Source organism: Glossina fuscipes, unplaced genomic scaffold, assembly GCF_014805625.2.
Source record: "Glossina fuscipes isolate IAEA_lab_2018 unplaced genomic scaffold, Yale_Gfus_2 28, whole genome shotgun sequence".
NCBI classification, from domain to species: domain Eukaryota; kingdom Metazoa; phylum Arthropoda; class Insecta; order Diptera; family Glossinidae; genus Glossina; species Glossina fuscipes.
In genome coordinates, this window is record NW_023998423.1 from 3,808,120 (window position 1) to 3,834,989 (window position 26,870).

Below are 26,870 nucleotides of genomic sequence, written 5' to 3' on the forward strand. Positions count from 1 at the left end.
TAGTAGATTCATTTCTTTCTAACGGTCTATAATAATTGCTCTCTCATAGAAATTCATTACCTGTGCAATGCATTCGAAAAATTAAATGAAACAAGCGTTAGTTAGTTAGTTCGTTAGTTCATTAGTATGGTTTGTATGGAAGAAGAAATTGCATGAATGAATATATGACTGGAAAATCGATAGATTCTCATGTAAATGCATTATATTCTTATAAACATAAGTGAAGCATTAATTGAGTTATTCAATAATTTATCGTATATTCTGTTGCGTGGGTTGCACAGCTTGAGCTAGAGAGAGAGAGAGAGAGAGAGAGAGAAAGAGAGAAATATGTAATACGCAGTGGGACTTAAGGCAGAACCACCTTTTTTTTTATTATTATACTTCACTTACTCAACAACAATGTTACACTAGTGATAAGAGGAAAAAGTTGTGCAACTTACGCGACAATGTAAGTTACAACATATGTACATATATATATATATATTTATTTATTTATATATATACTTATACCCATCATCGAAGAATGAAAAGTATATTCGTTTTGTCGAAAAGGTCTGCCGGCATCAGAGACCCCACAAACTATATATATATCGCATCAAATTGTAAATCGATTTAAGCATGTCCGTCTAGCCGTCTATATAATGTCTGTTGCAAATATCGCCGCAAAATCGAAGCTATTGACTGCAAGTTTGACAGACACATTGGAAGTTCTTGCAAGCAGATTGATATTGAAAATGGGCTAAATCGGTTGCAGTACACGCCCGCAATATCATATAAAATGAGAAAACCTCTGTTTTTCAAAGGTATAAAATAATTGGGTTTCTGCTCATTACTCTTAAACTGTAGCAGCCGTACAAAAATGGAAAAAAGTAGACCACGCCTTTCCAAGATTATAGTGTATCAAAAATTCCATTTTTTTTTTTTCGGTACCTTTATAAGGCATAACAAAAAAGGCTCAAAAACTTCGTAAAGTAAATAAATTCTTGGGCAGTGTCAAATTTCAGATGGCTTCACTTGCCCATCTGCCCATCTGTCTGCGTTCCGTTAGCGAAGATGATGAAGATATCGCCTAGAAATTCGGAGTTGACTTAGACTTTATCAAGGACATGCCTACAATGCCCACACACCTACGCGACAAAAATTTACTTCTTTTAAGTTTTTTTATCCTTTCTAGGCTAACGGCGATGGGTATATAAAATTCGGTCATGACCGAATATAATTTTCTTACTTATTTAGTTTAATTTCGTGATTTTTTTTTTTGTGGAAAATATTTCGAAAATTTTATATAGTCTTGGAGATATTTAAAAAAATTGATCATTGCTGGAAGTAGCTAAGAATAATTTTTGTAAGATTTTATTAACGGCATAGCAGAGGGAAAATTTTATTCGTATGAGGAACGTTTTTAGCTAAATCAGTCGTGGTATAGGGACAATTTCGTGGTATTAAATGAATTCAATGGCACTCGAAAGAGTTCAAGTGAAAAGATTTGTGTTACGTTTCTTGTATCAAATGTCGAGTTATGGGAAAAAATACCGTTTATTTTTAACATTTAATTACTTTATTTTTTTTCTTCTTCGTTTTTTTTTTTTTTTTTTTTTTTTTTTTTTTTTTTTGTGGATAGGTGTAACATAAGGAAAAAAAAAAATAATAAAATTTCAAATCAATTTTAACTCATAGATTAGCGGCGTATAAAGAAGATTTTATTTTATATCTGGGTGATGTGGAAACCCTAAGATTGCCTTGCTTGAGAGAAGTATATGGGAAAAGTTGGTGAAAGCTTTGCTTTTGAAAGGTGTTTATTTTTTCGCTTTTTTTACTTTTTTACCATCGGAAGACATTGATGTATTATTTCCGATAATGCTGCCAGCGCCACCGTCTCTTTGCGTCTTTTCAAATATTTTTTTAACGGCCGGTTGTTGTGCAGTCACTTGAGCAATAGGCTGTGAACCTAAAGCCGGTGTTACTGGTGTATCATCCAAAAATAGAGGATTTTTCACTTCCATTTCGCCAGTCTTTGATGTTAATAAGAAACACATATACATATATATATATATATATATAAATATATATATTTTTATAATTATTCGTCTTGGAATGTATTATTAACTTACCGGTGCTAAACCGGGACACTCGTAAACAGTGTAATCGCCCTCTTCATTATCATCATCACTTTCTACGTAGGATATTTCGCAACTTTCCTCAGCTGTTGAACGACTCTCCATGGCGATGATTTGTTGCTTTTGATGTTGATAATGATACATTTGAGCACTTTGGGCCAGTTTCCGATCACCGGATGGCGAAATATCTTTATTAGGTCCCGTTACACCATAAGCTGGATATTCAACATCGGCAGCCGCCTTACTTCGGCTATGGAATCTTTATCAAAGAGAAAGAAAATTATGTTAACTAAGTCAAAAGTCATGAGAAGGCCGAAGGCTGAATATCATTTTACAAGAATGAAAACATATCAGGACAGATACGAAAGAGAAACCATCGAACCTAACAGGTCTGTTAATAATTTTCCTCTCCGACATATGCATGACGGCTTCTTAACAACAATTATCCTTTTTCGAACACACCGTCCCTCAAAAAATGTTTGTCAAAATTTCATGTAATTTCTTTTCGAGTTGCAGCGATCTTCGTGGCAATACTTTTGTTATTTTCAAAGCAGTGGAAAAAGTCAAAATTCTGCAAGTTGAACCTTAATTTTGCCAAAATATGAGAAAAGGGGTTGCAAACTCTTTTCCCTTAAAGACAATAATCTGGCAAGTTGGGCAAGATTGATGCTAAACGAAGTAAACACTTAAAGGAGATGATTACCCTAAAAAACATCAAAAAACACTACAAACTTATTCTGAATAATTGAAAAGCGAAATTGAACGAGATAGCTCAGAATGCAGATTATATTGGATGAAAATCTGGGCTTGACAAAGTTGTTTTGCAAATGCAATACCAGCCAACTAGCAGTTAAACAAGTGCATCATGCCTTAGGTCGATGATTGCAATGAAATTTGAATTTCTAGCCCATCCGTATTTCCGAAGCTGGCCTTCGGCGAAACTATGCATCAGGGGAAAAGATTTGAAGATGTAGAGATCAAAGCGGAAACTGAAACGTCTTTTGGGAAGAAAATGTGTTTTCTTATTTAATCTCAAGAGAGGTTGGCCGACATGCTATACATGACTTCAGAATATTGTCATGTCAGTGCTGAGTGAAAGGGAGACACTTTGAGCTGTGTATTCTCATGTTAGTGTGTGAGTGAAGGTGTGACTCCGAAAAAAATATTATTATTATTTACTATTCTTTTATACATACCGTCGCGAAGAATAAAAATCTACTAAACTTATTGTTTTATTTCCAATCACGTAAATGAATGAATGCTTTGTGTAACATTTCGAGTCATCTTGATGATATTCGTTCGTTTATGGTCAGGTTATGGCTATGCAATTTAATAATTGAAAAAATCGAACGAAAGTCTGACGCTTAGTGGATATGTCAGTCAGCTCAATTCCATACAATCAAGAATGTGTGAATCAATCTATTAGCGGACTAAAGCGACCGAAGTCAAAAATAAGATTACAGGAACAAAGATCATAAGATTGTAGGTGTCGGTCTGTAAGCGGATATGTCAGTCCCATAGACGAGAATGTGAATCAATCTATTAGTAGGCCAAAGCAACCGAAATCAAAACATAACATAACAGGAATAAAATTGTCAGTAACTCGCAATTATATATGCGACCTACGATTTATAACAATATGTGGATTTTAAAATTGCTCGAGATCGTAGCTAAAATGCCCATATGAATTCATGGGTTAGAACCTCGGGCTAACTACATAGCAATTGAACTTGTCTTTCTACTTCTATTGCCTTAGTCACAACTCATAATTTCAATTGTATCCTTTCCCAATCCGCACTCCCGAAGAAGTCGTATCATTGAAAATTCGTGAGCGAAAATCTATATCAATTTTTGCGCGCCCATAATTTTTACACGTCTTTAGAACACTCACGACAGAACCGCATGCGTAACTCATACATTGTTATAACTTACGTATACCAAACTATTCCTAGAATGAATAGACCCACTGTAGCGGCTGCACTGACCCCTGCTATCAATGCCACGACATACATGCCCATTTCAGCTTTCATATTTAAATGTTCTCGCACGACTAAGTGATTTTCGTCATTGATTTTTTCACTTTGTTCTAAATTTTGATGCAATTTGTCAATCAGTGCACTCAAGTCCTGATGAGCTGGCACCAAACCCATTTGACCTTGCTTAAATGTATTGCTCTGCGGTTTAATCCTATGAAAATTAATGCTCGTTTGTTCGCCAGGCGTCGCAGGATGCGCAATAAGCACAACATTATCGGCATTGGCATTTTCCATGTCGTTGTGCTGTTCGCTGTCAGTTTGATCAACTTTTGGCAATTCTTCATATTCTTCCAATACCTTAGGATCTAAATCTTCCCCGTCATCTTCGTCTTTTTCATTAATTTTATCAATGCTTTTGATCTCTTCATTCACTTGATTTACTTCTCCTTCGTTTTCATAGAAGCGAGGATCGGCCGGCCCTACTGCAAATTCCATACGATTTTTTAGATTATCTAAATCCCAATTAGATATTTTATAACTAAATTCGGGATTTGTTGCATCGTATTCGTTTGCTTCATTTGCTTTATCACTGTTATAATCGTCATTGAAGTTTATTGAATATTCCTCGTTACTGTCAGCATTGGCCATGGCGGCCAATTGTTGTTGACGAAAACGTTCCCGTAATCGTTCTTGTCGTTGACGTTGACGATTTATTTGCATGTTTATTAATTCCAATAATTGATCATATTGTTGTTGTAAACGTCGTCGTGCATTTTCCTCTTTTAATTGAGCCAAAAAGTCCGTATTTACCTCATAGGCCGGCTGAAGTTGTTGCATCGGTTTGCGACGAAGGCCTAAAATTAACCAAAAAAATAAAAAAAAAAATTATTATACATAAAATTAAACAAGCAAACAACAAAACGAAACATTCAAAAATTTAATTTAATCCTATTGCTTATGGTAAAGACATGCTTTGCTCGCTCGTTCCTGCTTTGTAAATTTCGAAAAACGCTTAAAAAAAATGGAAAGAGACCGGTAGACTTGATCTTATTAGATCGCTGTACAGTTAAACATTGGCTAAAATAGTTTTAAGCCATTTTTTGCCAAGGCAAAAGAGAAGCTCGTTACTTTCTAAAAAAAAAAATTAATAAAATTTGCTCTACCAGGGATTCAGAATGGATCAATAGGAAAGGCATTACGGCATACTAGATAACACAAATCTTTAATGACACGACAAATATTGAAAGAGTTAATAAACTTTGATTGATTCTATTGCCCATCCGGCTTTGCTTTTTGCATCGTCTTCGTAGTGATCTAAAGTGAACCCTTGTGAAAATCCTTTTTTGGTTGAGTTTTTCAGCCAGAACAAGGTTTTTTATGGCTTTGCTGAAAAGAGTCAAGAGCTCTTTCATTGATCCAAAATAACTCTCTGAAAAGAAAATAGCACGCCTTATAAATACATATAATAAGTGTTACGCAATCTCTTCTTCTCTTCATGGTATCGTTGCCAATACTCAGATATTTACCTATATATAATCAGTGTCGGTATGATAAGGGCTGAAGCTATTTAGCTATATCGGTAACTATCGTTATGATAAGGGCTGAAGCTGAAGTGCTGAAACGTGATAATAGGTAATCATCACAGGACCTTTTCGCTCAACAGACCGCAGGACTCCCCTGCCACGGAATTATCTTCGCATATATCGTTAATTCATAAGAAGCCACTTTGTACCATTCTGCTCTTTCCTCGTTATTCCACCGGCAAGATTGCAGACTTCTTGCTCGATCCTCGATAGTCTTGAGCAGTGCCTGGCAATTGAAATTACAATCATCCTGATCCCAATTACAAACTCTAGTCATAGCCTTTATGCGATTTATTTATTATACGATCAAACCTGTTTTTGTGCGGTTGATAGGGACCGCATAAAATAAAACGCCTAAAAAAATCGTACAAAAATTCACGAGTTGAAAAGTCATTTTTGCAATACAAATAAAATTTTCTTTTTATGTGGTGAATAGGGACCGCATAAAAAAAGTCTCACATAAAAAATAACTCAAAACGGCGCAAAGTAATTAGAAATTCCTATTTTAAACAACATCCACCAATTTCAATAATTGTCGCTAAAACTTTCGAATACCTTTTACCGGCTATTTCATCAGCGAAGGCAGCGTCGCCCCTTATCTTCAGATCGTGGAATGCGCTCCGTCTACAAATCCGGTGAACAAGATGGCTCTAAATCCTTCAGCTGATTATCAAATTTCATTTTCATATGATTTTCATATATCACACAAAAAAAAAAATCGCATAAAAGGAATCGCGTAAAAAATGTCCGCATAAAAATAACTTTGAATATATTAAGCGTAAGTAATTACCTATCAATCCCTGTTATTAATAGCGGTGTTTTTGCCGTATCTTGTTAGGAATGCGAAAGAAGAATTCGACAAAAACGATGTAGATGGAAACCATAAAAATTGATATTTTTTACTTCGCTTTACAACATGCAAACACAACAATTGGCATAACTGCTTTCATAAGTAAAGCGAAAATTTTCCGTTACTTGCACAGTCATACAGAATTGAAGTAACTCTATGCAGAATTGAGAATTCGCTACAGAGTGCGATAAAAACCCCAATAACATTTTTAGATATTTGAAATGTGGTTACTTAGTTTTTTTCATAAATTGATGAAACCTCCACCCATTTAAGGATATCCGAAAGGTAGGTAGAACACATGATCCAAGTTCGTATAGCATTTATATTTTAATTTAATTTCAGTTCACATTTATGAGAGGGACCTTTAGAAAGCCCATCACAGTTAACCGTTCTATGTCTAATGTGCCATGCTGTAACAATTTTATTAGAAGAATGTCACTCGATATTTTCGAGTTCCAAAAAAAATTTCTAGTTTTTGTTCTCTTATTGTTTACTTTACATTGTTGTATTGCGTGTTGTTATTTTGAACGATTGGTCACCCTAAATAGAGCAAGTCGCATGCAGTGTTAGCGTGGTTAGTAGTCATTTGTAGAAGGTGTTGGTGTGATTAGTAGTCATTTGTAGATTGTATTTTGATCATAATTCATGCAAGTCTGGTTAATAGCGGTTTGCCGAAGCTAATGTCTTCATGTGAAATTAAAAAAAGCAATTAGCAAGCGATCCAATAAGCAATCCAATATAAGCATTAAGTAAAAGGTGTTCCTTTTCAGTAATGATCAAAATAAAGTTATTATCTATTATTAATAAAGTTATTTTCATGTCAAGTGGCCGAGAGGATGTAGACGTACGTTACATTCATTACATTCATTCATTCATCTATACATTTCTCTCATCTCCTCTTTCTCTCTCTCTCTTTGTCTCCATCACTCCCCTCTCTTTCATTTTCTCATCCTTTCACTTCATTTCATTATCTTCTCAAGAGGAAATGCATGCTTATGCACGCATGTATAATGCGCCTGTTTTATTTTGGTTTTACGTCATAAGAAATGGGAAAGCAATTTGCGATTTTTCTAACTAATTTATGCATATACATTTAAGCATTAACGAAAAATTGAAGATGCCTCAATAACCTGACCTGCTTTACTACTTGCACTTGTACTTCTTTTTGCTTACATTTTATTGCTAACGAAATGCATTGAAGAAATGTTTTGTTTGTGTACATTCGCATAGCAAATTTTATCTATCCGACAGAACATTAATGCTGAGAAAATTCTTATATTGAGAGCAAAGTGTTTTTCAATTTACTTTCTCGAGCGTCACACAACAGATTACCCGGTGAAAAAAATATCAATCAAGGCAAGTTTACGAATGAAAAGAACTCATATCTTGAATCAAAGAAGAAAAGAAGTTGATTTCCTCTTTAAGCAAGACAACCAAATGCATCCTTGTTGAGACCTCTTAGACTTTTACTACTTTTTTGATTTTTCAACATTTTTTTGAAAAAAGTAAGCACAATTTATGTTTCAAAATAAATAAATAATTAAATTTAATAAAAACGTCTCGTGACAAGTTTCTTAAGGTTAAACGTGCGCGATGGCCAAGGGGCCATTAAGGGATTTGCGAAAAGTATAAATAAAAATTATCCAATGAACCTCCATAAAACTAAAGGAAAACAAAAGTGATAACATTTTTTATTTATATCGCATGTTTAGTCATTAGTGATTGCAAACGATTTTAATTGTTTTGCTAAAAAGAGTTTTAACCAAATTTAATTTTTATTTCCTTCCTGAAATAAAAAAAATGTTCTTACTTAGTGTTGTTAGTATAGCAATGTTAATGTTAATCGTAAGGGCAATTTTAAGAACTTTACATCGAACTCTTCCAAGCAGGTCTTCAAAGTACAATGATTAGCAACATTGTATATAAATTTGAAAATCAAGATGATCAAGAAGATAAATAAGATATTAGTGAAAATATCGCTAAAATAAAAGAATTTATACGCGTTTTCTGAAATAACAAATCTTTTATTTAGCTAGATTTCAACTTTCTAAGTTGAATAGTATTGATAAAGTTTCTTTTCCAAGTTTGGAAAAAATTTCATTTCATATAAGAAAAATACTTAAATTCTTTCTTTCATTTCAAGTATAATAAATACGCCAGCCGTATTGTATGCAACGATTTTATTTTCTTACCACATGTACTCTATTAATGCACACACACACACACACACACAATTGTTGTTATTATGCACTTGAGCATATGTGCTCATCAAGTTGGTTACGGAAGTCGGCAAAGCCGTTTCAACTACTTCGTTTCTCTATCGCTATTATTTGCGTAAATTTTTGTGCGCCTGTATTCTTATTTACATATGTATGAGTAAAATGCCTCTCAATTCGCTTTGCTGAGCATCAACGGCTGATTTTCTGTTTTAATGCAATTGTTGTTGCGAAAGATTCTCCATGAATGGATTTGTCTGGCGATTCATGTATCCAGCTACGGCCTACATGTGGTATATGCATATATATGTATAAAAATTTGATATTTTATGCAATTTTTATTGTATTACATTTGGTTTGATTAAGCAACAAATACAAATGCTTCTGCAATATTACGTTCCTTCTCTTTTCTTAATGCGCTATTTCTTTAAGATGTATACTATAACTAAATATAACCAATACTAATGCTCAATGCATACACACTATATATGTGTGTGTAAATAAAATATAAACATGTACTAGATATATATGTACGCTCAACAAATTTTTTTTGCATGTAGTAGTAGCATATGCAGCTAAATGTATATATGCCTACGTAGTTACAGTTATAAAATAGGTTAGTTACGTTTTTATATATTATATGCAATGTAGATATATATAGACAAAAAAAAATATATATATATATATTATGTGTATACAGTTATAAGAGATGCGAGTTTATTTTTAGCTTACCTGGATAAATTGACATTTCGCATATTTCGCATATACTAAGTATTAGCACAGTGGCCACAAGTGTTTTATATATAACTGCCATTAATCTTAACATATTTTAAAAAGTAAACGAGAAACAATTTCTTTTTTTAACGGACCTAAAATAATATTTATATTAATTTTTCTTTTCGCTTTTTATTTACAAATATTGAGAAAGTTTTTGTAAGTGCACTACCATATGTTACCGGTTGACTTCGCGTTAGAGAAAAGTGACAGATTGAATGACTTTAGACTTTTTATTTATTTGTCGTAAAGAAAAAAAACGAACGAACTCTTGTTGAATTATTGATTTTTGTTGTTGTTATCGCGTTCAATATGTTTTCTACGCTTATTGGTTAAAAAAATCGCATTTCTTTCATTTCAAAATTTTTCTCTTTATTTTTTCTGTTCTCTTTTCTTTAGTGCCAGAAATTTTTCATTTCTTTTCTTATTCGTTTTTTTTTTTCTGATTTGGCTTCTTTAAAAAAAAAAACAAAACACAAAATAGTTAACAAATATCGTTTATGTTCGTTTTGGTTTCAAGAATTTTCCGTTACTTTTATGTTCAAAGGTTAGTCTTGTACTAACATTTGCCATTGACTTAGGATAATATATATTCACCAACCGTTTAATAAATGTGACGCAAAATGTTTAAAACACCTCCGCAACCTTGTGGTAAAAAGGGATAGCTTTCTTACTATTCTTCCCAGCGACTGCGCTTTAGATTATTATGAGAGAAGAAAACAATAAACATAAGCTTTAGAAGTGAAAAAAAAAAAATTAAAAACTAATTTCCTTCCAAAGACATTATCATTCATTCGATTTCGGCAGTAATGCTAAAGAAACAATTAATGAAAAAACAAAAAAAATTAAAAACGCTTTGAGTCCTATGCTAACGATAATGATTTTATATACAAACGCTCTTTTTATTTGAAATATTTTTAATTTTTCACTCGATTAATATTTTTGAGTTTCTCTTCTTTCATTTTTTTCGTAATAATGGTAACATATCGGTATTGTTGTAGTTGTTCATTTCGTCTATTTTTTGTAAATAGGTTTGGATTGGAAAACTTTTTGCATGAATGAAAATATTTAACAACATATGCGCATTACATCATAACTAAGCTTTTCATTGAAATTTTCGACAAAACATAAATTCATTTTTTCATCAAGTTTTCTATTTAATTTTTTTATTATATTCTATATTTAGTATTACAGTAAAACAGTGCGAGCCTTCGGAAGTGGGAGAGAGCGTTGAGATCGAAAATTTTTTATTGAAATGTTTTCAGTTTATTAAAAAGGCTTTACATGTTGAGCAAACTAAGCTAAGCTAAGCTAAGCTAAGAACTTTTCCAAAGCATCAAAGCAAGTAATATTTAAATCGGTTTGAAACATTCTCCCATTCTCTGATGGAATATAACTTTACTTTATCTTTTTACGGCGATTATTTTTTTAAGAAATATGTTTAGCGACATATACGCAAGGACAAAAGCAGCTGCGCGCAGAATGACCATTTCAATTTGCTTCTTATTTTATTTCTTCCCTTTTTGTACATTATTACTCTTATTATTATTATTACTATCTAATTTTTAGCTGTCGAGCGTAAATCGTCCAACCGTGCATTGCAAGAAGAATTTCATTATTACTCTCACAATATCATCAGGCTTTACAAAGTTAAAGGTTATTTTAACATTTGTTTACACATAATAAAATTAAATATTTGTTTACATTTGCTTGCTAATATACTGCCTTTTTTGATATGAAGGCTGGCAACTCTGTCTATAAAAATTACTAAGAAGAAATATATCGAAAAATATTTGAAAAGAAAAGAAAACAGCTGTTAATCAATTAAATATTCTTTAGCAGAGAAAATTAGCCGGAAATTGGCCGACGGTTTTGCCTTTTAGCAGCGAATTTAGCGAAGACTATGATGGTTTAATTTTAAGCTAACTTGTAAAATTGAAGAAATTAAGAAATTTTATATGAAAACATAGATTTATTAATAAAAAATAAAGAAACATAGTCGTAGTGCGGCCGTGTTCTTTGACTGTTTTTTTTTTCCATTTTCCACACCAACCTGCTTGCAAGAACAATAATTGATATATTTGCGAATTCATGCTTTGCTTTATCCAAAAAAAAAAAAAAAAAACGAGTCTAAGAAAGCAATGAATATCATATCATATAAATTAATAATGCGGCAAACAACATAATCTGAGATAAAGATCCACTGCCGAAATCGATTTGCGGAAATTGTGTCCTGAATTTGATGGATTTTTATATATTCCAAGAACTTTGTCTAAAAGTCGAACAAAAATATAAAAAAATCCTGATTCAAGAAGATCAAGAAGATCCGTTAGCTATATTTGATTTACCTATCGATATGAAAAAAGTCGATGAGATTGTAATAAATATGGATGACAATTTAAAAGATGAAGATTTTGATGGCATGAGCAGTATTAGTGATATTAAAGATGAGGATATAAAAACTTGCAGCGAATTTAGTGACGATTTCGTTTGGAGCGATTCGATTGATAGCTTGAGTAATGACAGCGATTGCATCGATGATAAAAAGGATAAGAACGTTGATTTGCTAATAAAGCTCGCGTAAATGCATTTAACGAAATTTTCAATCCCAATTAAGAATTGCGAATAAAAAGATCATTGACATGAAGCCAATAGTGAATTCCGGCCAATAAAATTAAAGATTTAATTGATAATCTCTCTGGAGCTATTTCAAGAGCACAGAAATTTTCAAAGTTGCATGCCAAACGTTGATAAAAAAGCTTCTCGCTGAACGAATAACAACAACAAGTTGATAGTGAATTAATTTTAATAAAATTCTCGAACTTACCTTAATATTAGCTAAAAGCAACCGAGATGATAATAGGTGGCGGTGAGTTTGGTTTAGTTTACAAAGGATTTCTTATTCAACCAGAGAATTCGAGAAATCGCAATTAAAACATTACATGACGAGCACTATCCCTCGAATAGCCGGGAGTTCTTACAAGCGGCATCCGTTATGATACATTTAAAACACTACTGCATTGTCCAATTAGTTGGTATTTCAATGGAGGAAACCCTTATGAAGGCACAGGAGTGGCTTTAGGTTCGACGCATGGCAGCCGACTTGGCCACTAAACCATTACCATATACCGTAAAATTCTTCTCACGATTTTCCACACCACCTTTGAGGTACCGTGCCAGGCGCGTTGGTTTCTCCGGTGCTCCCCTCCCCCCTCCACTGGCGCAGCATCTTTCCGTTTTGAAAAATGGCAGTTTTTGTAAGTCGGTTGCCTGGATATTCTTTCCAAGATTTGTGTCAGGCATGTGTTCGTTGTAAATTTTGTACACCATCTTATACACGGCTTTAAATGTTTCTTGTACGTTCTCTTTTAAAAATTCATCTTTGAGATATTTATACGATAGTATGCTGTTATCGTCGTTTTTTGCATACTCTTTTTTTGGTGATCATCATTTCGTTTAAATATGCATGGCATTTTAATGTAACGACTGACAAGACAAAGCGACAAAATTAGAATCACTTTCCAAACGGATCGATATAATAAATCATGGAGTGGCATCCATTCGATATCGGGATAGGTTATAACAAATCATCTCGGCGAAAGTTACCACCGCTTCCCTGGTCGACACTACTGAATGAATGAATGTGTGGTGCGTATGGTCTAATGATTAAATAAATTAATTAATTTGTTCTCATTTATTTTATTAAAATTTGTATGAATTTATGGAAAAACTAAAACATATAATGAGAACGGAAAAAATTAAAGTTTTTACTTTTGTCTCTCTCATTGCTTATTCAAATTTTTACAGATAAATTGTTGTTTAGAGACTTTTTTTTATTTTAAATCTTATAACATGATTCAAAATATTGTTTAAACAAGTAAGAAGGCTTTATCCGCCAGAAGGGGCGAATTCCGGATACCCATTACATCAAATTTCAAAAATTCGCGTAAATATCTTTTCTTTTACACAAACTATTAACATAACTGATCTGATTTCAGTTTGCCAACTGCTACAGACTGATTGGAATATATAAGAAAATTGTAATTCCAATTTTGAATTTTAATTTTGTTCCATGGAGAAGAGAAATAATTTCCGCATTAGTTCAAGTTATTAGAAAGAATTCAAGATTTGAACGGACAAATGTGTCGATTTTGATTATGATTCACATTCTGAAACTGTTTGATCACAAAATCAAGAGGAATGGCGTCGCTAAGTATGCTTTCATTTTCTCCCATGGGTGAGGGATAGAAAAATGACAAAATTAAATTTTCATTTCTCTTTTTTTACAACGTTAAAACAACACTAAAACTGTAAATTATGCAGTTCATGGCGTTTACGTACTACGGCTAACTAAACTAATACAACACATGTACATACAATATGTAGTGTTTTTTTATATAAAAATTTTAACGAATTCATTGATTTAAAAATTTTAGAGACCTGGCGTTCGATATTCGCATATTTTTGAATATTTGGTGTTAATTTTTCTCCTCTAGATGGTATTGGAAAATACGCGAACTAAACTTACTTAATTTTACAAGTTATCCGCCTGAGTGGGAATAGTTTCTTTCAACTCAATGTCGTGCCAGTGCATGCATAATACCTATGGAGAGAGTTGAGTTACAATGTATAACTAGTACACATATATTCGCTGACTAGCCCTTCAGAGACTTTAAATGATCGTAATCCTATTTTCTTAGTCATAGATTCTCAATGTCATACATGCTTGAAAGTGTGAAGATTTTTACCTAATTGAATGTGTCAAAGGTTAATATCGAACATTTCTTGTATTTTACAAGTTAGCTTAGAATTAAACCGTCATAATTTTTAAACAACGCCCTCGCTAAATTCCCTGTTGGAAGGCAAAGCACAGAGTCGCTTATAATATATATAAATGGTTAAAAGCCCAACTTAACAGCTTAAATGTTAACGCCAATCAGCTATGTTAAACGCGCAACTTAACAGACCAGAAGGTTCCAACTCTGTAAAATAACGGACCAAATTAACAAAAGCCGTCGGCAAAACAAAAACTTAACTTTATCTAACGGACCAACGGACCAACTTAACAAAAGCCGTCGGTAAATCTTTCTAGTAGTTTCTGGCTTTTCGCATTATATTTTCCACATTTCAGTTAGATTATGACGATTATATGGATACATGGGTGTAATTTACCGAATTATGTATAGAGTGAACACTTAAAATTAGTTTGGTTTTTCAAAGTATAATTTATTTTTTATTTCCAGTGCGGTAGAATTTTTTTTTAATGCTAGCGCTTTAAGAGAAAAGAATTTGTTATTTTATAAGTTAGCCTAAAAGTAGACCGCCATAATTTTCATTATCAAATTAAACAAAGCACAACTGAATAATCTGTTAAGCAAGCTTTTTAAATGAAAGAATCATACATTTGAACAAACTGGTAAAAAATGTTTACATTTTAAAGGTTTCTCGATTGTTCAAAATATTTTGACTGAACGCTTTGATCAATAGATAATATTAAAATATTTATATAAAATATGTAAGGAAATAAATTGCAATGTTACTGAGGAACCTAATGGACCTTATTATATAAAGAAATGAGGGAATATCCAATGTCTTAAGCCACTAAATATTACAAAAATTTCTCCTCGAGCAATCCTATCTAATACCAATCCTCAATAATTCTAACCTATAACTATCTGTAGGTAAGTTGACAAGTCGATATCTTCATAACAGAAGCTCTAATTTCTTCAGATGGTAGACAAATTGCTCCAAATTTGGAATGTCCAAAGACTATCACAGTCGCTACATTTTTAAAATTGCAATTTTTCTCGCCTTATTTTGAAAAGTCGTTATATGGTAAGTGGTCAAAAAAGTAGACCGATCCGAGCCATTTTGAATAGCATATGTACTTCAGTCAAAACATGTCAGTGTATTAGTGGAGTTCTACCCCCTAATTGTTTGAAAATGTCGGTCAATGCCCAACGCCTTCTTTTCGTACATCCATAGATGGCAAAGAACGCGATCACCATACAGAACTCCCCTGTAAACTTTTCTCTAATGAGCCATTACTAGACTGAACTGATTTATATGAGGTCTCACAATGCAAAGAGCATCAGTCAAATCATTGCGGAACTGACCAAGATTAGGTAGAATAGGCAGAGGTATGATTTGCGATTTTTGGCGCTTGATCGATACCGTCCTAAGTAGCTAATCCCCAAGCCCATTCCTTTCATGTTCTTATTATACTCTTGCACTGCTTTGGGACAGATACCATCTACGGATTGCAAACCAATATAAGGAACAAAATAACAACCTTGTAGTCTTTCCACACCGGCCCTGAAAAGTCAACACCATTATGGGGAGAAATTCTTTTCTCATAGGTTCCCTGAGAAATCCGCGTCGTCAATACATGCTTCCTGTTCGGGAGACTACAATTAGGCAATGAATATTGTTGTGTAGTTGCCACACAATGGATTTCTTGTTTCGGCACACAGTATGCCAAGGGCAACGATGTATAAAAATGATCGAAAAACAGTGTGATTCCCCATTCTTGGTATCCCTCTGCTAAATCGTAAGACGATCTTATTGCTAACTCCCACATCTGGCTCATCTACTGATTTTGCTTGTCCGGATTACACCTCAAAAGAGCATGCGTTTCCCAAGACACTACATAAAACAGCAACTTGTAGCCCCATATGTGGACCTCATTTTTTAAAAATTGTTGCAGAAAATCACTATCTTTTTTGGGCACTGTCGTCCCGTCTTCTTGCGTTCAATCTCGCATGATGCTTTTAACGCCGATGCAAATTTTGTAAGGGCCAAAGTTGCAGACACTTTTTGCTCCTATACGTAGTTATAAGTTATTCCTAGGTATTCAAAGCAGAATAAGTATATTTTACTTTCCACTTAATTTCTTGTATAGCAAGCAGTTTGTTATTCTCTTGTGAGTATCGTAGGCATACTATAATAAGTGAGAACGGAATGGAATGGAACATAAGATTCGAAATAAGTTAGGTAAGATACTTCTAATGTGATCAACTAACCGATTGGCAACACCAATTCGATTTCGAACAGAGACATAGTGAATTCTGGAGTGCATTCTGGATCAAACCAACGATTGGGTAACAGACTACAATCTAAAATAAAAGAACCCGCATTCACCTGTTAGGATTTTATACTATAGGTACCGAATTATGAATGTTTTGAAAGAAAACCGTACGTTCCGTCGCTGAGGCTGAGGCTTACCCCAGCAAAATAGTAAACTAATTTTTCCAATTAGAAAAAATTAACAGTCTTCGCAAATTCATCCTTGTCATCATTCTTTAACTTATTATCGATATGGTTACTGGCACTATGATTTGTTCAACATACTCATTTTATAGTGGCCGAGACATTATTTGAAAATTGTTCAGCCACATTGTAATTATATAACTACTTAAACAGCAACACAGTTGCTGTAAAAAGACTAAACAAACACGAAAATAGTAATAAATGTTGGCAAAACAACTTTAAGATTAATTATCTTCTATGGAATTTATTTTGCGTATTGGGGTTTTTTCTTCGCAAAAAAACTACATTTTTCTTGCATCAATTTATTGTTACTCCCGTCGAAAACAATTCTATATTAAATTTTTTTAAAATAAGCGTAATTCAATGAAGCAATGAAAATTGTGACAGATAAAAAAATAAATTATCAAAGACTCTAATTCCATTCAAAAACGATAATACTGTGTTGATAAAATTAAAAAAAAAAAAATTGCATAGAGAGATATGAGGTTTTGCAACACTTCAGCACAGTAAACCAGTAAAATGAAAGTAACTCCAGGCGAATCTATCCTATTCTATATCCTTCTAATACGTATATGAAAGAAATAAGATCAAACTATTGTGAATATATATATATATATATATATATATATATATATATAGATATGTGTGTATTGTGAGGCAGCTAGTTGCCGATGACCTGGTACCGGTGTTAGCCCGCCGAACGTCAGGTTTCCCCCCAAACAATCATTCCCTCAATTTAAAAAATTCATACCGAGTGCTTTTATTATTTCACTTTAACTTATCGTTACTCGCATGGTTGTTCTAGGAAGTCTAGGATAATCTACCTTATACCTTAGAGGAAATATATCATGCCGCGTTTGCTGCACAATTCGAACTGCGACGAGGAGTCTTAGACTAATATTTTTAAAAATTTCAATATTAAAGTTACCGACTGTTTGCAACAATTCATGTGTTAGATCCAAATAGGTTGCGGATCTTGTATAAAATTCTTGTATATTTTAGGTTAAGTTCTCGACCAATTAGCTAATAGAGTTATTTGGTTTTTAAATCAAGTTGCTATCACGATTTTCGCGTATATTAAATCCTTGAAGTTGATTACACTGTTATTTTACATTTTTGTTTTGTATTTACGAAGAAAACGATGAAAACAAAAACTTGGGCTATCTGACAAAACGATATAGTACAGTGTTAAAGAAAGAAAAATTTTTTCTACTTTGGTGATTAATACGGATTATAAATATTTTAGATTCATAGGTACACCTTTAAAGAAGGAGAGAAATCATGGCCGCATTAAAAGGTATGTTTTAAGAAAGTACACACCGATAAAAAACTCAAAAAAATATTCTTCTTGCATAAATTTTTCATCGATGGAAACTTACTAAAACCTCACGTTGGCTATGACAACACAACAAAGTGTAAGTTAACCTGTTATATATATGCTATAGTTTATTATAAAATTGCTTTACTTATTTCATCCAATTTATAGTTTATTAATATGTGCATTTATGACCTGTATTGGTATGACCTTTTTAATATTGGCTTGTGCTGTGCCACAACCGAAGATTTTTTACCCTTTCTTTGTTTTAATATTCTACGTCCTTTCCGTGATACCAATGATGCTGGCGAAACGCTTGTCACCCGGTTCTGAAACAAATCCAAAAACCGAGTTCGCGTTGTTCCTAACCTCTGGAATGGTATTAAGTTCTTTTGCACTGCCCATTGTTTTGGCTCATAGTGGCGTGGTAAATAATGCGTAAATTTAAGTACTCCTTAATCTAATCGCGTTAACTTTCAGATCACTTGGCTGGCATGTGCTTTGACTTTAATTAGTAACACGGTCAATTATTTAACCATGCTTGGTTATGTCATGAAAGACAGTGAATTTGACGCTCCTTACGGCGGGATGTTTTAAGAATGTTTGCTACTACTATATAAATTTATTTAATAGAAAGCGCTTAATTATAAGAAAATATAATAAATTTACATTCATAATTTATACACAAAGTGAAGAAAGTTATATGCTATCATGCTAACAAATATATTAACACGAATATCAATCTCATAGAAAATAAAATTTAATAAATATCTTAAAAAAACTGTTTTATTATAAAAAATATGTCATATTCTAATCATGAGATGGCAATGCTTTTCAATTCTGTTAGTTTGCTTTTAATAACTGTGTACTTTCATATATATATATTTATATTATTTTATTGTGATGGTTTATTGTTAAAAAATTCTGCGATATTTTTGCCATGGAAATTGAAAAAGACTCGAATCTAACTGAGGAAGGAGAAGAATTGACAAGTAGCATTAATTTTACAAACTATGCTTCTACGACCTCCAGCGAAGCTTCATCTGCCCATGGCAGCGAATTTAAAATGAAAAAGCATCCACTCTCATTCAAAAAACATGGGTAGGTTAAGGAATTATTAGGAATAAAATAATGCGCGCACTGAAGCATTTTCGGAAATTTCAGGAATATTCTAACTGTCCACCATACTGTTAAAGAAGATGGCAAGTTAATACGCATAGTTTTTAACGCATACTGTTTTAACTTACGAGGCACTCAATTCGTGGCTATTGACCGCAGGTTTGTAATTTTCCTCCTTTCAAATATTTATAAAGAAATGAAATGGGACCAATAGGGAAGGCCAGGGTTAATTATGCGTAAGTGATTTAGAATAAGAGGCCTCGTTGTCCGTCTGTGCAATATTAAAGCATGGTTGAACACCGCTTTGGTATGAATTTTTCTGCATTTGTTAAAATTTCCGCATTTCAAGACCAAATTACTCCCAAATTACTATTTAAATTTAAATAAAGTTTTTTGTTTCAGTCCGCAATATGCTAAAAGCGAGCTACATAACGTAGATATGTTTTAAATTCGATCACTTGAGTAATAATGAATAGCTCTTTCATATAAATCTGGATTGAATAATGCTATATAGGACACAACTGTCCTTTTTCCCGTATGTAAAGTATTTCCACACATTTTAACAAGATTTGCATACATTATAGTCAACCATTAAAAAATCTTTGAGCAATTTATTCATTGGACTCAATTCATTTATCGCAGTATGAAACTGTCAGTGCTACTATGCAGAAAATCATTTTGTTGTTTCTATTTTTGTAGGGGAAATATCTTTGTTATCGACTTCGCCAGTAAACGTTTTTGGCGTCACCCTGAGCGTGTACCGAAATCTTCGGTAATTGTACCTTCTGTTAAAGAATCCGACCAATATTTATTGGGCACTAAGAACGGTTTTTTGATTCTATTAGATGTGGGTAAGAATTTCCTTAAGCAAATCATTTCCTTTAATTCTAAATTTTCATTGTATTCAGAAAAGCCGAAATTGCGATTAGTAAATATTAGCCAAGAGCCAATTTCTGAAATATCTTTTGCCGGTGTACCGTTACAGCCGAAGAATTTAGCCGTAATACGTTCGGGCAACGCAGCATATCTCGTCAATATAAAAACTTTCACGTGTACTCATCGTCTCGATTTTGATAAGCGGTTAATGGCATTGAAATTCGCCTTCTATCTGCCATATTCAGAGCATATATTGACTTGCTTTACAAACGATTCATTGCATATATGGTCTAGCGTTAAATTGGAAGTATTACGTATAGTAAATCCTATAAAATTGCGGGATCGTAAAATGCAATTACAAACACCGAAAGACACCACGCCCGTTTTAGAATTAAATTCGGATAATTATACAGAATTTCCTTTCAGTTGTTGCGATCGTGATCTTACTGAGGGCTTGATTATGTCGTATTGCTATCAGACAGACGGTAGTTGCTTATGTTTTAGCACCTCGGATAATTATCTTTTATTTTTAAGCCCGTACACCCTCGAATTGTTAAGCATTTTTAAGTTAAAAAATTTCCTATTGCAACAATGTGCCTTGATGCCCAAACCTAACGAAAGCCTGTTATTTGGTTTAACAGATAAACGCAAAATTGTTTTATTGGATTTTGCGAATATTGAATTGAAATTGTTTGTCGATATGAGTGTCTCACGAAGCATGCAATTATCCACAGATGGCAAATTTTTGGCTATATCAAGGTGTTCCGGAGAAATGCCTATATGGTCCGTATGTTATTTAATAAATGTGTTACGTTCTCAAGAACGCTGTAAGAATATGTTGCGGAGAGCGTTTAAACAAAGCAAACCTATGCCACTACCAACAGCCATCAACGCTGCCGAGTGCCGATTCCGAGAAGAGCTGAGAGAACTCTTAACCCCACAAAGCTTGCAGCAAATTCTACAAGAATACCATTGTTATCCCTCCAAATATCGTGCCTTGATTTGGTTTTGTTTATTAAAGCTGCCCAACAATCGTGCACAATATCAGGATTTAATGCAAATGGGCTTGCCGAAAATCATTATCGTAAAGGCTCGTAGCATTCAATTAAAAAATGCAAAAATTAAACGTGCACTGATTAGATGTTGGTCTAATCTGGCTCAGTGGTGTAAAATGTTTGCCTATAATGATAATGTTGCTAAATTAATATTTCCATTTGTGAAAATGTTTCATAGCAACCCATTAGCGACGTTTGAAGTGTGCGTCACCCTCATGTTTAATCAGTTTCAAATGTTTTTTGAATATCATCCCCTTGAACCCAGTAACTATTTAGGTTTTTGTACAAATATATTGAAATACTTCGACTGCTCTCTGTATAAATTTTATACGGACATGGATATAACTGCTTCGATTTATGCTTGGTCTTTATTGAACACTTCGTTTGCCAAAGTTTTAGACGAAGATCAATGGTTTTGTTTGTGGGATAATATCATCTCAGCACCGCCATATTTTCTTATCTTTTGTGTTGTCGCCTACAACATAATGCAACGAGAGGTCATTGTAAGATTGCCGGATAAAACAATAATAAGTGATTTCTTTCAGGATCAAAATCCTATTGATATTAAGAAATTAACAGCAAAAGCTTTTAAATTAATGTCCTGCTGTCCGATGTCGTTGCATCCCAAACGTTATATGTGCAACTTTCAACCGCTGCCACGAGATGTTTATCCCAAATTTCTTAATTATCCGTTAAAAAGTTTAGATCGTTTTGAGGAGAAAGCAATCGATATTCAAAAACTACAAAGAACTCTGGATGATAAAATGCGTGCTTTAGATTTGGAAGAAATGGAGATGACACGCAAATTGGAGAATGGATTACGTAAAGAGGAGCACAATAAACGTTTAAAAGATATTGAAAGATATTATCAAGATACCTTAAAACGTGAAGAAGAACGACTAAATTACCAGCGCAAAGTCCTATTACTGCATCAGAAGGAAATACGTCAACAAAAGGGTGAAGTGCTAAAAGCTCTTCATGAGTCCGACCAGCGTAAAACATTATTACAGCGAGAGGGTGAACTGGAAAGTTTGCAAAATAACATTGAGAAAGAGGTAATTAGAAATTAGAAGAGAAAAACGAAAAAATCATCCTATTTAACGCAGGCTTACAAAGAGGAAGTATTTATGATAATTTGATCATTCAATCTTTGAAACTCGCGAAATTTTTGAGCGATCTAGGTACACAAATTACGCGATTTCATGCCCCTCGTATAACACGCGTTTTTTCCCCACATAATGTGGGGATTTCCCACATTATATTTCTGTACTGTCAAATTTATAATGATTTGTACATAAAATAGAGAAGAAGAATCATTAGATAGCGAAATTTTAATTAATACAGACGTACATAAAGATAAGATCTTAAGTAAAGAAAATAACAAAAAGATAACGCATTATACGGGATCACACGAGCACGTTGTACGAGAATCCTCGTTTCCTGTCTTGCGGAACTAATCTATCGTGTTATAGCGGCGATGAATGACATGAATGAAAATGAATTGACAGAAGTATTCAATTGAGTCTTAAAATCAAATTTTATGCTAATTATTATTAAAAGCAAGTAAGAACGTTATAGCCGGGGAAGGACACAATTCTTATTTTTATTATAGATCGCAAAAATTGTATCTTATTTCTATATAAAGTCATGTTTTTCGTATGCGTAATTGTGGGAAAGTGGGCGCAAAACGCAATGTAGCACAAGTAGTACAAATTTCATTCTTACACAGGGCAGGATCCAAAAAGAGAAGTAAATGATCAAAATTTTGTGGAGCGTTAAATTACTTTTGCGATTTTTGTCGAATGAACTTTCGTTTTCGTTATATGAGAAGAGTTCAAATACTACTACTTAGCCAGAAATTTTAAAAATTGCAATTTTCTATCATTTAACCACTTTTCAGAGTAGGAAGAGTTGTTGGAAAAGTGTCATTAGATCAATGTACCAAATTTTATTGGAATATCTAAAAAGTTGCGACCCGTAGCATGAACGCAAATTTACATGGACGGACAGGAAGACTTAGATCAATTCAGATTATGAGTCTGACTCGATGGGTATAATAAAAGATTGGTCCATCTTAAGTCCTTCTGTGTGTTACATACGTCCGCTATACCTTAATACACCCTGTACAACAAATGGTGTAGGGTATAACTAATACAAAGTAGATAAAGAGAAGCAAAGAGAAAAAATGACGAAAATATAAAGAGAATAAATTCATGTACAAATAAATAAGACAGAGAGAGAAAAAAAGGATGTACCCATCTGGCAAGGAGGCACACGCGCAGCCGGTACAAATCCGAGTTTCGAGTGAACCCCTGGGCCATTGCAAATTTGCAAAAACTTGACAACCGATAATTATTACCTATCTTCCCCAAATAAAAATTGAAACGTAATTCGCCAACTAAACCCGTACCCATACCATAAACCATACCAGCGATAAACCTATGGATATATAAAATTCGAATATATTTTTCTTTTCATTCTAGCGCCTGCGCAACGACATTGATTTAATGGAGGTTGAAGAGAAAATTCGCAATCGAGAATTGGACCTTTTAGGTCAAAACGCGAAATCTACTGACGAACACAAGCAATCGTTGTCCGAGCGTTTTCACAATGACATTAAACGTCTTTGGGAAGAACAAAAACTTTTGGACGCAGATTTAAAGAAGGTTTATCACATAACATACTTATATATAGACAGTTGAACTGATACCTTTTCCCTAATTCTCAGCTTTCTGCAATAGATTTGAAAGAATCAAAAAAAATAGCAAATATTCCCTCTGATTATCTGAACGCAGTGGAAGACAAATTGCAGCAATACAAAGAAGAGTTTGCGAATATAGTTAAGGATAATTAATCCAACAGATCGAAATAAAGAAAAGAAAAGCAATAAACCGGGATGTCTTGTTAAATGAACTATGATTGTCTTATTGATAATTATTAGCAATATTCGTTTTTATAAACATTTCTAGCCACAGTGCACCTGAACGTTGTAAATTTGTATTTTCTTTTCTGGATACGCTTGGAGCCTTCACCAGAAGTCATGTGGGACTAAAGCTCGCATCGTTTGCATTACCACTTTTATTCCCTGGCTTTGCTTTCTTTCTGGATGGAAGGACTGAACCTAATTGTTCACGAAGTACTTGAATTAAGCAAAAGGAGATCTCATTATCGATCAGATAATTATGTTACCTTCCTCTTTCTTTTTGGCAATTGCCTTTTGCGAACTGAGCCTCTTGGATGTGAGGCCTATTATACGTCCATTGTAGTAGCAGCTAGTGTTGCGTATAAAAAGTGATGCACAGTTAGCATTACAAACTTTCGCTGGAATAGATTAGTTTTAAGATAAATTTAGGAGAAAACTATTGAAATAAAAAAATGAAAAATTACAGATGACAATGTTAAACAGAATTAATACCAATATAATAAAGAAAGTTGCAGTTAATTCAAAAGGGGAACGCATTTTTTTAATGAAGCGAATTAATTATCGTAAATCTAGTATTTTATTACGAGTCTGTAGAGTGCTTTCTCTCAACTTCTTTATATTCATTGTTTAATTATTGAAAGATAAGCTTTCCTTTTGTTCGTATTGATTCTTTTGGAATGGGTTTGATTGATAAATCTGTCCCACCATCATAGAAATTAACTTTTTTATTTAAACAAGAGCCGCAATGACCTGGTAGCCGCACAAGGTGGATTGCCAGAGAACGCGATCAGCAACAATCACCAGCAAATTTGCTCATACGATTAAATAGAATTGCTGATTACCATCTGCTCTCTATTTTGCTTAAGCTAAAGTTATTTAGTTTTCACGTAATTTGACAGCTAAAAGAGAGCGTTTCTCGCACCTATTGTGTATACGTATAGCAAAAAAACTCGAAAATGAAATCTAGTTAACGCTATTACTGCCATGAAAAGGCAAGCAAGCGAGGCTTGTGTTATGTAAACACAGCTTCATTGTGTTTATAGCCGAAAGACTGAACATAAAGGCACTTGGATGTGATCATTACAAGAGCTTCCTGCTAAGTTCAATAAATCCAAAGAAGTAATTACAACGATATAAATTTTTTATATTCAATAAATACGAAGTCTCCGTAAAGTAACATTCATCTATGCGGACGAACATTCTGTCTGTTAATGGTCGACAAATTTAACATAATGATTTGGATCAATCACGCAGTGTTTTTTATTTTCTTGGTTTGAAGCGAGCGACGGAATATACGAAACGACGGACGACATTACTAGTTTTGCGGATGAAGAATTGCATTCTGACATAGAGAAACTTGAACCTTCGGTATATTCATTAGCAAGTGTATGGTAGAGGCCGGTATATGCAGTTGCGCGGGTAAAGAGGAATTGGACGCTGCAAACATAGAAAACCAGTTCATATAAGTGGAACGGAAAAAAATGATAATTTTACTTTTAAGTGGTTGTTCAGTGTTGGATTGTTGCAGTTTTCTCATTTCCATTTCCAGATGTTTAATGCGTTGTTTTAATTTCTCATTTTCCGTTTTCAGTTCGCAATTGCGTTTAATTAATTCTTTGTGTTCATCACGCATTTTATGACGATAACGTGAAGAGGCTGCCCGTCTACGTTCCATAGCATCGTTTGAAGAGCAGGCTTTTGATAGCTTGTATTTACTTTTGTTTAAATGAAATTTATGATTAATCGACGACCACTCGGACACTTGATGAGCTTTGCTATTTTGGTTTAAAATAGCTTTAAGACGCTCTTTGATAGGTAACTGAGATGTAGGCGTCAAGCTGGCACTGCTAGGCTCATTAACTGATGACGACGAACTCCTGATGCTTTCTATTGCAGTTCTGCATTGTATTGTTGTCGCGGAGACATTTACAGATTCGGCAGTGTGCACTCGAGTATTTTCTGTTAGCTTCGGTAATAGTAATGGCCTGGATTTGATATTTTCTGCCACTAATGTGTTTTCTTGAGAAATTTGTGTGTTACTGGCAGGAATTGTTAACGTTATTACTTGCGGCTGCAATTGTATAACTGGTGGCATAAAACTACTAATACTCGGTATTACTTGAGATGTAATGGCTTTTTCAGCTACGCAGTTGATTATTTCCATATCATTCCGCTCCTTTTCTGTCGTTGGTCCATTTGTTTCGGCTGAGATTTGCTTCGTTGCTTCGACATCCTTGCATAACACAGGTGTGTCCAGTGTTTGTTTAGCTATATTTTCTACATCGTGGCATATGCCAACCTCAGCTGCAATATCAAATTGTGGAAACACCTGTGGCGTATGTAACGAATCTTCGTCGGTGTTTAATGATGCACTGTTCGAGTGGATGGTAGGACTTTGATAGACGCTCTGTTCGCAAGCTCTACGGAAAGTTTCTTCGAACGGATTAACATGTTGTAAATCTTCAAATAATCCTACTTCTTCGCAATTTTTTATTAAGCTTGTGGGAGTGGGTGTTTGATCACCTCCTGGTACAAAAGCGAATAAACATTTACACTTCATATTAATATGTATAAAATATATTACTTACCTACAAATATATTGGATTTCTGACTTAAATTTAAAAGTAATCCTGTTTCCTTTTCAACTTCTCCGATAGCATACGACGCATTCATGTTGTTTACCGAATATTGCTAAACAGCTGATTGCGCGTATTTTTATTCTGAAAATAAATAAAGCGTTAAGCAAAGCAATTCCTATAAGCATTACCTCCAAAAACAGCTGAATTTCGCTTTTAAG

At 33.7% G+C, this 26,870-nt stretch overlaps 3 protein-coding genes across 3 annotated transcripts; 2 read left to right on the top strand and 1 right to left on the bottom strand.

The window, feature by feature from the left end:
- Positions 1–1,280: 1,280 nt before the first annotated feature.
- On the bottom strand, positions 1,281–26,820 carry LOC119636290. Its single transcript, XM_038031593.1, has 7 exons — positions 26,662–26,820; positions 25,568–26,599; positions 25,390–25,510; positions 9,475–9,569; positions 4,050–4,947; positions 2,112–2,376; positions 1,281–2,012 (listed from the first exon to the last, which is right to left on the bottom strand). Exons 1-7 carry the CDS (start codon positions 26,744–26,746, stop codon positions 1,797–1,799), a joined length of 2,712 nt encoding a protein of 903 aa, XP_037887521.1. The 5' UTR covers positions 26,747–26,820; the 3' UTR covers positions 1,281–1,796.
- Positions 18,117–18,833, top strand: LOC119636230 (leptin receptor gene-related protein). The gene is made up of 3 exons (XM_038031486.1): positions 18,117–18,200; positions 18,272–18,527; positions 18,581–18,833. Exons 2-3 carry the CDS (start codon positions 18,291–18,293, stop codon positions 18,695–18,697), a joined length of 354 nt encoding a protein of 117 aa, XP_037887414.1. The 5' UTR covers positions 18,117–18,200; positions 18,272–18,290; the 3' UTR covers positions 18,698–18,833.
- On the top strand, positions 18,996–24,470 carry LOC119636228 (TBC1 domain family member 31). Its single transcript, XM_038031483.1, has 6 exons — positions 18,996–19,201; positions 19,265–19,378; positions 19,919–20,070; positions 20,128–22,205; positions 23,634–23,816; positions 23,879–24,470. Exons 1-6 carry the CDS (start codon positions 19,041–19,043, stop codon positions 24,002–24,004), a joined length of 2,814 nt encoding a protein of 937 aa, XP_037887411.1. The 5' UTR covers positions 18,996–19,040; the 3' UTR covers positions 24,005–24,470.
- Positions 26,821–26,870: the final 50 nt, after the last annotated feature.